Source organism: Lissotriton vulgaris, chromosome 7, assembly GCF_964263255.1.
Source record: "Lissotriton vulgaris chromosome 7, aLisVul1.2, whole genome shotgun sequence".
In the NCBI taxonomy this organism is placed as follows: domain Eukaryota; kingdom Metazoa; phylum Chordata; class Amphibia; order Caudata; family Salamandridae; genus Lissotriton; species Lissotriton vulgaris.
In genome coordinates this window covers 313,417,854-313,431,845 of record NC_141695.1, presented here as the reverse complement: position 1 = coordinate 313,431,845, position 13,992 = coordinate 313,417,854, and the positions used below count along the sequence as shown (strand labels likewise).

The window sequence follows — 13,992 nt, the reverse complement described above, 5'->3', positions numbered from 1 at the left end:
TCTCTGGCAGGGGAGCTTCAAAGGTCTGGCAGCCTTTGTAATGCAACCCTCCAGCCTACCCTGCTATCAGGAGCAGTCTCCCCCCTTCCGGTCTCCCCTCCTTTTCGACAGGAAGACAGGCGGGAAAAATAGCCAGCCCAGAAGGTGTGCCAACCTCTGCCAACTCCACCCCTCAGGTGGGAGGGAGAGGTGAAACCCCCTTTTCAGAGCCCGCCAGCTTGCAGGCAGGCCCTCCCCAATCAGAATTCGGGATTGCGCTCACTCCCTCACGTGGCGTGAGCACACCAAGGGTGTAGTCATCCTAAGATCAGTAGCCCATTGGCTACTGACCCAGAGACCCCTAAAACACTGCCTAAATGCAGTATTTAGGAGTTAGCCCTGAACCAAAAAGGAGGTTCCCAGAACCTAAGAAGAAAAAGATGAAAGAAGATGCCCAGCAGAGGAGACTGCAGAGGAACTGCCTTGGCCCAAACCCTTCGGGCCAGTCCACAGTTTCCAGAGATCATGCGCCAAAAGCCACCTTATCCTGCAGCCAGCGAACTCCAGAACCCCTGAGAGCACTGACTGCCTTCAACAAAGACCAGATCTCATGTGAACAGCAGTCCCGTTAAAAAAAAAACTCCGAAAACAGACTCTGAGCCTGCTGAGGACAAAGAAACCCAATGCATGGAACTACCACTGCACCCGTCGCCTACGGCGGAGTTAGAGTGGCTCACCGGTCCCAGCGAGGTCCCCCACCGCTCCAGAGTCAGAGGTCACAGCCCACCGTGGGTTGACCCGTCCAGGACTCCCCGACGTAGTCTGCTGCCTCTGCACGGAGACCCACCCAACCGCAAGTGGCCCAGTAAGGTGAAATCCGACCTCAAAAGACACCCCTGCAACCAGCCCCCCTTCGTCCTGTAGAAAGGAACCGGTCCAGCTTGGTTCCTCCCGGAAGTCTTCCTGAACCGAGCCTGCAGCAAAAGACCAGAACCAAAAATCCCTATTGAAAACAGGGCACTTAACGCCAAAACAGCACTCTGGATCCGGCCACCCCAGCGCTGAGGGTGCACCTTTTGTGCAGACTTGTTTCCCCATTTGCCCTGAGATAGAGTCCAGGAGCTCTCCTCCCACAGTCAAGTGGCCTGCTCATCAGCAGCCACCAAACAGAGGCCCCCTATACCCCATTGGATAACATTGGGTCTCAACACACTGCACCCAGCCGCCCTAGTGCCGCAGAGGGTGTAACAAGAGTGCATCACTGACCATGGGCGACCCCCGAGTCTACCCCCAGAACCTCAACTCCCACTACCAAATACTTACCTCTAAACCAATCACCATATTTTCCTCCATAGGATAACATTGACTGTATTTCTTGGAAAAGTTTCTAATTGTGGAGTTTGAAAACCTAAAGAAATTGTACCGAATAACAAAAACGATTTTACTTACCTGTTTGCAGGAGATGTCCCAGTGTAGTATCCAGGTATACTGCACTATGTAAGAAAAGTAATCTCAAAAGTAACTTGCCTGTAAACACTATTTTCCTCCATAGAATAACATTGACTGTTTTTCTTGGAAAAGTGTGGAGTTTGAAAACCTAAAGAAATTCTTTACAATTGCATAATCTAACAAAAACGATTTTACTTACATGTTTTCAGGAAACCTAGCAATCTCAAAAGTTATTTACCTGCTATTTCACTAAAAAAACAAGTCTGCATTAACTAAGGATTGCATTTATCTGCATCCATACTGTAAACCAAATAAAAGTGCATATACAATTATCCTTCACACTATTTCAATTGCATTACTACTGTAGAGTACTTATTGCGTACCTGTCAGGCTTGCATGGTTCTACAAAATAAAATAACTTAAAAAATAGGTTTTATACAAAAATAATTTTTCTTAAGTTCAGTCTTTGAGTCTGTGAATTCATTTGCTGACTGAGTGTGTACAACATATGCTCAACACTGTCCTCTCATACTGCCTTACTGCTCGACCACACTACCACAAATAGAGTACGGTTCTATCTAATTTTACCTCTGCCTATCTTTGGGGTTCCACTGGACTCTTTGCACACACTATACCTCACTTTGATATAGTATATACAGAGCTAGCTTCTACACTTAATCATTAAAGTAGCGACAACTAACACTACCCAGGTCAATACACCGGACAAGCAAGACAATTCACTTTGGAGATGCACATCATTGTACGACAAACCTGTGCAAAACAGCTAACTGAAAAGATTGGAAATACACCACCTTATGATTTTGTCACTAATAAACCCCTTATTGAACTGAAACCACAAATGAATCTGCTCAACATAAATAGGCTACTGGACTTCACATCTGTGTAAGGAAATACAGAGAAGCACATTATGGACTGCAGCTTTAATGAAACATAAGACTAATTGGGCAGCTTTACTACAAGGCTAGCCACAAACCCTAATCCTAAAGCCCTGCTGCCGATCTTTCCATTTTACGTGCTTGCATCTGTCCCTCTGACTCTGCTACCCAACTCCCTGTGGCCTAAGCAGGTACAACAACTCTGTGGGCACTGCTGCTCATCCCCTTGGCTGGTTTCCTTTTTTAACGGGCCATTCTACCAAACATTTCATGCTGTATAGTGCTTACCTTGTCAGTCTCTCCAGGCCCATCAGAGCTGATGCTGCCTTCACGTTTCCCCGTCTCACTGCTGGATGAGGCATTGAAGAAGAGACTGGAGGAGTTGCTTGTGGAGGTTGGGCCAATGAGACTGGCATGTGCTGGAGGGGAAGGCGGCGATGGCGGAGAGGGAGGCGAAGGAGGACTGTAGGCAAATCCACCCAGAGACAGACCACTATGAACCATATGCGAGGGTGCCGCGTGGCTTACGGGCACATGTGGAGGAGGCGGTGGTGGTGGAGGTGGCTGCACCAACATGGAGGTAGAGGGCTTTCCCTGGCTGAGGATCTGAGACAAAAATTACAGTTAAAAGGGCTGCGACATTGATTTGTGTGCGAATTTCCTTAAAATGTATTGGGCTCACAGTCGACATTTTTACAACCATGACTTGAAATATGAATCTTCCTTCTCAACATCTCTGCCTATCACACCCTTCTGGAAGTCCTTGAGATCAGTTCAGGAACATGAACCTACTAAATACAGCTTTTGCATTGGTTTCCGATTGCAAAATCTCTCTTTAGTCTATACATGTTTGAGCATGCACCCCCTTCTCTTGGCACTGTATAAGCCCATACATAAAAGCTACTTCTTTATTATCCTTATCTCCATCATGCATATCTTCTATTCATTTAATAAATATCGAAATATCCATCTTTATGTGGGAACACTTTATTTGACTGGCGCTTTTCTGAGCAACTTACTCTTCAGGGTGGGCGAATGGTCTTTAAGACTGGTGGGCATGGTGGCAGCAGTGGAGATAACATGACCTGTTGTGACTACTATTGAGGGAACAAGAGAAGGCCTTCATCCAATGGATACAGTGTGTGGGCACCCGGTGCCTCTGCTGTAGTTCCTTCAACTACTCCACTTCTTTCTCTCTCAGCTCTCAAAACACTATAAAGATGATGTTCTTATTCTAAATGTTTAGACTCAACAAAGACACTTTAGCCAACCATTATATAAAGAGATATATTGCCAGCAAGGTTTTAATTTGTGAATGTATCAAAAGGGGGCAGACAATGTTGATGCTGCAGTTTCTAAGGAGGGCCATGCAGTGTGTCTGGGTAGATCTCTAAGAATCGAGGAATAGGAATAATTTCATGGATTTTCGATTTTCCTTCCTTTTCCTTAGAAGTCCTAGCTTGTAGTCATATGAGCTCCTTCTGTCTCAGCCTTTCCATAGCATCTCAAAATGTGTCCTACTTGTCTATTATGTGAGAATTTGTAAGGCAAAGCAGACAAAATAAGTTTGTACTAATATTTATTTCAACCACAGGAGATACACTGTAGATCAAATGAGTAGTGTCTGAAAAACGGCAGTGGAACAGCAGCCTTCATCTGGGGAAAAGTGAGGAAAAACAGCGCTCCAGATTGAGAAATAGGGATAAATTTAACAGCTAAATTGATTATTTATGTGAAGCTGGTGAATTGACCTTAAAAACACTTTGCTACTGTAAAATGGGTCAAACAAATGGCCAGGTGAGCTAAAGGAGAATTGGTGAATTCTGTGATAGCGGAATACTGATATATTAAAGAGGCACTGTCATAATTCTTGTGCATTTCTACTTTGTTTCATTTTGGGGACCAATTAAAGGGTCTTTCAACCAAAGGCATATTATTCCTATAGGTTTTCATTAAAGAAAAAAGAGAATTACCTTCAGGCATGTTTACTTTATAAGATCATATTTGAACATGAAAACTATATTGGTTTCAAGATTCAGAGCAGAAATTCTAATGTTTCTGAATATCAAAGATCCAATAATGGAGAATCTCTACTTCTCAGTGCCAGTTCATATGCCTTTGAAAACAATCTTACTCTTTTACAAGCGATTCACATTCTTTAAGTGTTCAGAGTAGTCCACAAGCAAAAGTTGCTCATATGAGCCAACGCCGGCAGAGATTAAGAAGCACTCATCAACCAGCGCCCTCAGAACCTCGAATCATCACCACACATTGTAGTAGTTTGCCCATCTTCCAGCCCACTAGGATCTCAAACATTTTATACCCTTCCCTGAACTTTCAAGTCTGCATAGTCTACTATACAGACGACTCAGTCCCCATGGGCTTTCACTTGTATAGACACTCTGGCATGAAGCATACCTTCCCAGTGAAACCTCTCCTCTTCACATGAATATCCAACTCTGTGGAAACCTCTACTCTCCTTCCTTTCTGTATACGTTTCCATACCTCACAACTATCATGTCTGAGAGGCTTATGTACTATTTCCTTTGTCTGAATCTAAACTTTCATACTCCTAAGCATCTATAGTGAAGACATGAAACACTGTACAGAACTCCCATGTGAACACAGAACACATTTTAAGACTTCTATTACCTCCCTTAAGTCCACTTCAGAATCCTGTTAATTCCCTTTAACCACCACAGAATAACATCAACACCACCCTTAGCCTCTTTTTAGACTCATGGACCGCTACCAGTGAACAATCTCCCCTGGCTCCCTTGCCCCTTACATGAGCATTCCTAGTCATACCTGGTTGGTGGCCTGAATAAGCTCCTGGGCCTTGGCCCTGCTGGCGAGGTTTGCTTCTTCCATTTTGAAAAGGAGAGCAGTCACTAGAAGAGAAAGCAGCATGAGTCTAATGTCCCACAACCATACCTTTATCCTTTCACTATCCCATGCAAAATATACCTACAAGTCTTACGACTTGCACACTTTCAAAGAATGGAAGATACGTCGGATGCAACAATCATACTAAAAAAAAAACAATATAGAGCATTATGCCTGAGCACCCCTCTCAGAGGAGGCCCCACAGGAAAAGGAGAGACACCCAAAAGAGAGAGCCAGGTTCCGTTAAAAAGACAGTGAGAATGCGACCTGGGAGAGGGGCCTAGAGAGTCTGTAAATGGGGAGCGGGACCGGGAGAGACAGAAGCCCTGGGAGAGAAAACTTAAGACTGGGCCAATGGGGCTGGGAGCCACTGATATTGTGCATGGGCATCAACACCATTGTTAAACTGTTTTGCTGCAGGCGGGTGAGCATAGAGTTAGAGTATCAGTAATGAAATGCTAGTAATGTGATGGCAGGCAAAGTAAAACAGTAAACTGTGACCTACATAGGCATCCGTAAAGGAGGGTGGGCACATGCGCTTCTAAAGCACTACATGCCAAGAACAGGTGTTTACGGGGTAAGAAACAATCTGCGCTTGGCATGTGTGGTTGCAGATACACATGCTTTCATACACTGTAAAACAGTCGCTCTCCCAAAGCGGTGGCTAGCCTGTGGAGGTTGCAGTTGTTTGAAAGAGTACGTAGTACTGGATTGTTGACGTGCTAAAACATCCACACAGTAACGTTTTGAGAAAGTGCGTGTGTGTGTGTGTGTGTGTGTGGACCATGCTGCTGCTTTGCAAATGTCAGCAATGTCAATGTTCTCTAAAAATATTATACAGGCTCCAATTTTACAAGTTGAGTGAGCCCTAGGTAAAAAGGGTAAATGTCTTTTAGCTTTAGCATAACAAGTTTGAATGCATTTGGCAATCCATCAAGAAATCAATTTTTTTTAAATGGAATTTCCAATGTGAGGAGGTGAGAAAGCAACCCATAAGGATGAGTTACTTAACTGTAATCTTAGTTCTCTTCCAGGGGTATACTCATCAAAGTCATAAGCACTGAATAATCTCCGCCCATGAACGGGAACCCGGAACATATAACATAATACATATATATGTGTAACTAGTAGAAAAGGAGTACATAGTACGAGAAATCTATACACATATACATGTATAAACCAATAATATGCAGCCCTAAACATATCTAATAGGCAAAGAAAGCCCGAATTACATGCATTTCTCTGGTATGAAAATAACCCATGACATGTATTGTAAGAGAAGGACATGTACAGCAATTGCATTCTGCAAAACCTTTTATTTTCATCAAAGGAAACAGGTAGTGAAAGGCCATTAGCCTAAGAAAGGCTGCATAAATAAATAACATCCCTGTACAGAAAAGGAAACTGGCACCTCGCCTTTAAGGCCTCAGAGAATCTGAACACTTTGCCTTTAAGGCCTCCAGGGGGAACTCTGCTCCCAACATGCACCACAGGTGACAGTTAGGTCATTTCTTTTGTACGGTATAAGAAACCTGTAGGAATCTGCATACATGATGCAAGCATAAAACAGTAAACTGTTCCTACTCGTCCGGGGAGGCGGGAAGGTGCTTATGACTTTGATGAGTATACCCCTGGAAGATAACTAGGATTACAGGTAAGTAACGTATCCTTCTTTTCCAGGGGATACTCATAAGCGCTGAATAGAGTAGCGAGCTCATACTCACTTCCGAGCAGACGAGCACAAAACTGAAAACTATCTAGACATATACAATTTAAACAATATTAGCAAACACGTTTCTCAATGAGGCTTGCCAAACCTGAGCATCTGCCTGTGTGTCTGTATCAAGACAGTAATGGCAAGTAAAAGTATGAACTGTTCTCCATGTAGCTGCTTTACACATTTCTGCAATGGGGACATTCCTTAGGAGAGCAGTGGTAAGAAGCTTTTCCCCATGTGGAATGTGCCCTTGGTCTCCCTGAAAGAGATCTGTTGGCCAACTGGTAGGACAAGAGAATACACAAAACAATACATCTAGAAATGGATCTTTTGGGAGTTGCAGAACCTGTATTAACAGGACCATAGTTAACAAACAAAGGGTCTGACTTCCTCAGTGTCTTTGTTCTGTCCAGATAAAACTTAAGAACCCTCTTGAGATCTAGGGAATGTAAAGATCTTTCTGGAGGAGTCACAGGATTTGTTGTTTTGAAAACAGGGGACCCCTACTTATTGTTAAGCTTGCTAACTGTAGGGACTAATTGAACAGGTAAGTAACAGACTAAATTAGCAAACAGTGAGATATTTACTGCCCTAGTATGGTTTATATATCGTTTACATTCAAATAAAGCACATGATAAGTACAATGTATATCTCAATTCTGATTTATTTTTTGATATCCATGTTAGAAAAATATATTGTTATATCTATTAATTTTTTCTTAGATTATTTCTTAAATAGTTTTTTTCAAAATTCATACAGTTTACATAGACAATAAAGAATATACAAAAAACATATATACATAACACTAATTTAGGTCGATGTTTTTACAGATGTAGGCAAGGTGTAGTTAAACAACGCGCGTTTCGGCCGTAGCCTTCATCAGGTGACCGTCCTACATGTACACTTCAGAAATAATAAAAGAATACAACACACAAGATATACAAAGAATTCTGTAAAAGAACAAAAGAGACAAAAAGACATATCAGTCATGTGATAACCATAATTAGGAACAGTAATTGCTAAATCAGAATTGAGATATACATTGTACTTATCATGTGCTTTATTTGAATGTAAACGATATATAAACCATACTAGGGCAGTAAATATCTCACTGTTTGCTAATTTAGTCCGTTACTTACCGGAGTCACAGGATTTGGAAAGAACGTAGGCAAAGTTATAGTTTGGTTAATGTACAACTCCGAAATTACTTTAGGCAAAAAACTAGGGTGTGTTCTGAGAACCACCCTGTTAGCATGAAACACAGTAAAAGGTTCCTTACAACAAAGAGCCTGGATTTCGCTCACCCTGCGGGCGGAAGTGATTGCCACTAGGAACGCGACTTTCCATGTTAAATGTTGTAAAGAAGCTTTATGAATCGGCTCGAAAGGAGCCCCCATCAACTTTGTCAACACAATGTTAAGCTCCGATGGAGGAGAGGAAGATCTAACTGGTGGGTACACCTTTCACAAGCCTTCCAGAAAATCCTTCACCACTGGAATTCTAAAGAAAGTAGTCTGGTTGGGAGACTTTCTATAGGCCATGATTGCTGCAAGGTGAACTTTAATAGAAGCAAACTGTAGCCCAGACTTGGTCAAATGCAGCAAATAAGGTAAAATCACCTGTTCCTGACCACGGATGGGATCGTGTCCATTGTTCACACACCAGAGGAAGAATCGTTTCTACTTAAAGGCTTATGACTTCCTCGTGGAAGGATGTTTTGCTTCTTTAAGAATATCCACACAGTCTGAATTTAAGTGTAGGTGACCATATTGGATGACTTCAGGAGCCATGCTATCAATAGGAGGGAGACAGATTGGGGTGGAACACTCTCCCGGCCTGCTTGGATAGAATTTCCGGGCGACATGGCAACCTCTTGTGTGGCACTTCCGATAGTTGAAGAAGGTCCGGAATCCACCATTGGCGAGGTCACTCCGGGGCTATCAGGATCATCCTGGAGTAGGCCCTGTACAATTTGATTACTACTGGTATCAATGGGATCGGTGGAAAAGCGTACAGTAAGTTCTGATACCATTTGATCAAAAGATCATTCCCTGGAGATCCTTTCTGGGGAAATCTGGATGCGAAGACGGGGCATTTTGCGTTCTCCGCGTCTGCAAACAGGTCGATGTCTGGAGTTCCCCATGTTTGAAAGATACTGAGTTTTGCCTCGTTGTTGAGAACCCAATCGTGCACTTCAACAAAGTCTCTGCTGAGGAAATTCGCCTGAGAATTGAGGGAGCTCGGCAGAGGAATAGCCACTATTGACAAGTTTCTTGCCGGAAGCCACTTCCATATGGTTTGAGCCTCTATGGAGTGTGTTCTGGATCGGGTACCTCCCTGCTTGTTTAAATAATACATTGTCGTTGTATTGTCCGTTTGTATTAGAATGGCCCAAGAGTTGAACGACAGAAAGAGGGAGAGCTAGATGTACAGCCCTTAACTCTAGCAGATTGATGTGGTAACCCCTTTCGGAGTCGGACCAAAGACCTTGTACTTGCAGAGGGCCCATATGAGCACCCCGGCCATGGAGAGAAGCGTCCGTGACTAGAGTCTGAGTTGGAGGGTCCTGGTGGAACGGGACTCCTTTCATCAGGTGCGATCTCTTCATCCACCACGGATGGAATCTTTGGCTGTCTGATGGAGAATTATCTGATCCTCCCAGCACCCTGAAATTTGCATCCATTGGTCCTCCAAACATTGCTGTAGTGGACGCATGTGTAATCGTGCGTTTGGCACTATAAAGATGCACAATGCCATTGACCCCAGTAGAGATGACACCTGACGAACCGTCAGGAATTGCGTGAGAAGAAGTGTCAGGCATTTCTCTGGAATTGATAACCACCTCTCCTCCGAAGGACACACGTTTACTTTTTCTGTGTCCAGGCAGGATTCCAGATAGTGGATCTTTTGCGTCTGATTTAGTATGGACTTTTTTTAATTGACGTGAAGGCCCAATTTATGTAGCAGTTGAAAGCAGCTCGAGAGATGGTCTTGCAACAGAGCTGGAGACTAGCTTTTCAAGAGCCAGTCGTCCAAGTAAGGGTAAATTAAAATTTTCTGCTTGCGCAGGAAAGCAGTCACCACAGCCATACACTTGGAGAATGTTCGGGGAGCTGACTTCAGCCCGAACAGAAGAACAGCATACTGGTAATGCTGGACAGACACTCGTAACCGTAGTAATGTGCGATGTTTCTTTGATATCGGAATGTGGAAGTATGCGTCATGCAGATCGATAGAACACATCCAATCCCCCAGGTGAAGCGGAGGAAAAATTTGATGGAGGGCTAACATCCGAAATTTCTCTCTGCGAATGAATTCGTTCAACAGCCTCAGATCCAGTATTGGTCTGTATTCTGTGGTGGGACCTCTTTTTGTACAAGGAAGAACCAAGAGTAGAGCCCTTGATTTTTCTGCAGAGCTGGAACTTTTTCTAAATCTCTTTTGCTTAATAAGGTGTTCACCTCCTTTTGCAACGATCTTAGGTCGCATTGAGTAATGCCTTTCGAAGGTACCGATGGAGGATGGGCCTTGAATTTTAGAAGATATCCGTTTTGAACAATGTTGATGACCCATCTGTCTTTTGTTAGACGCTTCCACTCCTCCAGATGTAATGCAACACTTCCTCCTACTGGAGTGGACAACAGCTTTGGAGGAAGACCCATCTCATGCTTTTTGTGGTTGTTTTGGAGTTGGCGCTGTAGACTTCTATGTTACCGTCTCTGCCCCGTCCAGGCCGGCGTTGAAGAAACTGGGACCTTTGTTGTATTTGGCCCTGGTTTTGCGATTATCAATTAGAAGTTTGCCCTCGCTGCTGAAAAGACCGCTTGTCATAGGGACGAAAGCGACGACAAAACTCTCTTCTTTTCAAGGCCTACGGCCTTAAGAGTATCTAACTCAGTATTCATCTTAGCCATTTCATCGTCTACATGGGACCCAAACAACGACGAACCATTAAAGGGCAAATTAACAATCTTCCTCTGAGCGTCGGGTTTTAGGCTTGTGAGACGAAGCCACGCTGATCTTCTAGAACAGATGCCGTGAGCATATCCATGCACTGCTAAATCAGCTGAATCAGTTGCCGTACTGAAAATCTGATTAGCAACCAGACCTCCTTCTTGCACAATCTCCAAGAAGTCTTTCTGATTTCCCTTTGGTAATTTATCCGCAAATCTTGTCAAGGAATCCCATAACGATCGGTCATATCGACCCAGTAGAGCTGCTGCACTAGCCACTCATCACAGACCCTGCCGTATTACACATCCTCCGCCCCAGGGAGTCCATGTTATTGCTATCCTCTAGAATAGTCTCTGTATGACGACCTTTTTGACATGGTCGATGCAGGAGACCTCTGCCTTCTCCTTGGAGTATGAGACCGGCGTGATCTGGAGCGCTCTCTTGAGCGCGAACACAGTCTTAACGGTGATCTGGAACGCTTCGGGGACTTACTAGCAGGAGGTCTTGAGCACTCCATGTTAGGAGGCCTCTCATTAGGCCTGGGTTGCATCTTCCAGTGTCTAATGCCCTCCATCCATCTAGGGGACATATTAATAGTAGGTGATTTGCGTACCGGAGAGCCCTCCGGCGTAACTTGAACGATATTTATCCCCAGTGAGGAAGAAGTAGTATCCCTCAACGTCGAACGTTGAGGTCTGGAAGCTAGTCTTTCCACCTCTCCTACAGGGATAACTTGCCTGTCCAGCGACGTCTAAACAGGAGTTTTAGACATCTTCCCACAGGAAGGACAATTGTAAATTAAAGGTGGCATATCTGACTAAAAAAGAATGACCAATTAGTCAGAAAACATGGAAAAATACCACCAGCATCAAGAAATTTCGAAAAAAGTAGGTAGAATAGAAATTCAGACTAAAGAAAGCCAAAATCAGTTGAGCTCAAGCTCCAGGTTCCTCTCAAAAAGAGTCGGGGAAAAAAGAACTGACCTGTCACTTGTGGTGCATGATGGGAGCAGAGTTCCCCTGAAGCATTAAAGGGCAAGTGTTCAGATTCTCTGAGGGCTTAAAGGCGAGGTGCTAGTTTACTTTTCTGTACAGGGATGTTATTTATTTATGTAGCCTTTCTTAGGCTAATGGCCTTTCATTACCTGTTTTCTTTGATGAAAATAAAAGGTTGTTTTGCGGAATGCAATCGCTGTACATGTCCTTTTACAATATATGTCAAGGGTTATTTTCATACCAGAGAAATGCTTGTAATTCGGGATTTCTTAGCTTATTAGATCTGTTTAGTGCTGCATATTGTTGGTTTATACATGTCTATGTGTATAGTTTTCTCGTACTATGTACTCCTTTTCCACTAGTTACACATATACATGTATTATGTTATATGTTCCGGGTTCCCGCTCATGGGCGGAGATTATTCAGTGCTTATGACTTTGATGAGTATACCCCTGGAAGAGAACTAAGATTACAGTTAAGTATTTATTTATATTTTATTTTATTCAAAGTTTTATATAGCGCGAACAAGATCTTAACAGATATCAGAGCGCTTCACAGTAGGGTGAGTAGACATAGTAATTGGGTACAGTATAGTGCACGGTAGCATAATAGGATAACAATCATGTGCAATAAGATACAGGTAAACATTCAACTAGACAGTAAAATAAGGCGGTGTAGAGTCTTTGATCTAACTAAAATAGAGATCATGAGGTAGCAGAGAACACTCAAGTAGACAAAAATATAAGACGGTACTGAGTCTGAGCTAGCTACAATACAGGTCTAGCGATAATAATAAACATTCAAATAGACATTAGGATAGGGTGGTGCAGAGAGACTCTGATCCAGCTGCCATAGAGATCAGTGGATACCAGTAAACCCTCAAAAGACAATACTATGGTACGGTACATGAACAGAAAGTTAATGGATCGCTAATTATCCAACGTTACAAGATCGGTGCATAGTCTCTGAGCAGCAACAGAGAGGATCATGTAAACTTGGCCATAAGGATGGCCTTCACTTCTTTCTTGAAGAGTACAGTGGAGGAGATAATCCTCGTTTCAGGAGGGAGTGCATTCCAGATCCTCGGTGCCATTCCTGAGAAGGAGCGCTTGTAGGTTTTTTCCTTACGGAATCTGCGAGGTTTCAGGAGCAGACTTTTAGTACTTCTGTTGGATCTCGAACCTCCTGATATAGTCAGCTTTTGAGTGAGGTAGGTGGGAGCCTTGTGGTGTATGGCTGAGTGTGTCATAACCGCAATTTTCAGTTGTATTCTGGCTTCGAGGGGAAGCCATTTCAGCGATTTCAGGTCAGGGGTTATATGAGAGTGTTTCCTTGAGCCCGAAATGAGTCTCGCGGCCGCATTTAGGGAGGCTCTTAGGGGTGCTGTTGTTGCTTGAGGGAGACCGCTGAGGGCCACAATTCCATAGTATATGCGGGGGATGACTAGTGCTTGTACAGCAGTTTGGAATTCCTTGGCTGGGAGGAAGGGTTTGAGTTTCCTTAGAGTGTTGATTTGAAAGTTAGCTCCTTTCGTTGCTTTGCTAATGTGCTGTTGCATATTGAGCTTTGCGTCAAGTGTGATGCCTAAGGACTTCGCAGAGTCCACGATGGTGGGTTGGACATTGAATGCTGTTAGGTGATTGAGCCATATTTGGGTGGTGGCAGTTTTCGCAGGGGGTGATATCAGGAGGAACTCAGTTTTCAACGCATTTAGTTTGAGGTGATTGTCGGCCAACCAAGATTGGGTGTTCCTAAGTGTGCAGTTCACAAGTTTGATATCTTCCGGGGATTGTACCTTTAGGTATAGTTGAGTGTCATCGGCATACATGTGGAAGTGTACATTGGATGCCTGGAGCAGGGTAGCGAGTGGTTCCATGATGAGGCTGAACAGCGTGGGTGAGAGGGAAGATCCTTGTGGGACGCCTAAGTCTACTGGCACTGGAGAGGACAGCACGTTGTTAATCTTGAACTTCTGGGATCGGTTGTGTAGGAAGGAAGTGAACCATTTTAGTACAGTCCCGGATAAGCCCATTCTGGTATTTAGGAGCTCTAATAGGTTCTCATGTTTGACCGTGTCGAATGCTGAGGAGAGGTCCAGGAGAATGAGGAGGCAGGA

At 43.7% G+C, this 13,992-nt stretch overlaps 1 protein-coding gene across 2 annotated transcripts in view; it reads right to left on the bottom strand.

The window, feature by feature from the left end:
* SCAF1 (SR-related CTD associated factor 1) overlaps window positions 1-13,992 on the bottom strand; it is a 313,971-nt gene that overhangs the window by 73,225 nt on the left and 226,754 nt on the right. For both annotated transcript variants that reach the window (XM_086930129.1, XM_086930130.1), the window contains exons 8-9: window positions 5,133-5,215; window positions 2,613-2,930 (exon numbers count right to left, since the gene is read on the bottom strand). In XM_086930129.1, coding sequence (XP_086786255.1) covers window positions 2,613-2,930; window positions 5,133-5,215 — 401 coding nt within the window. The remainder of the gene's footprint in view (window positions 1-2,612; window positions 2,931-5,132; window positions 5,216-13,992) is intronic.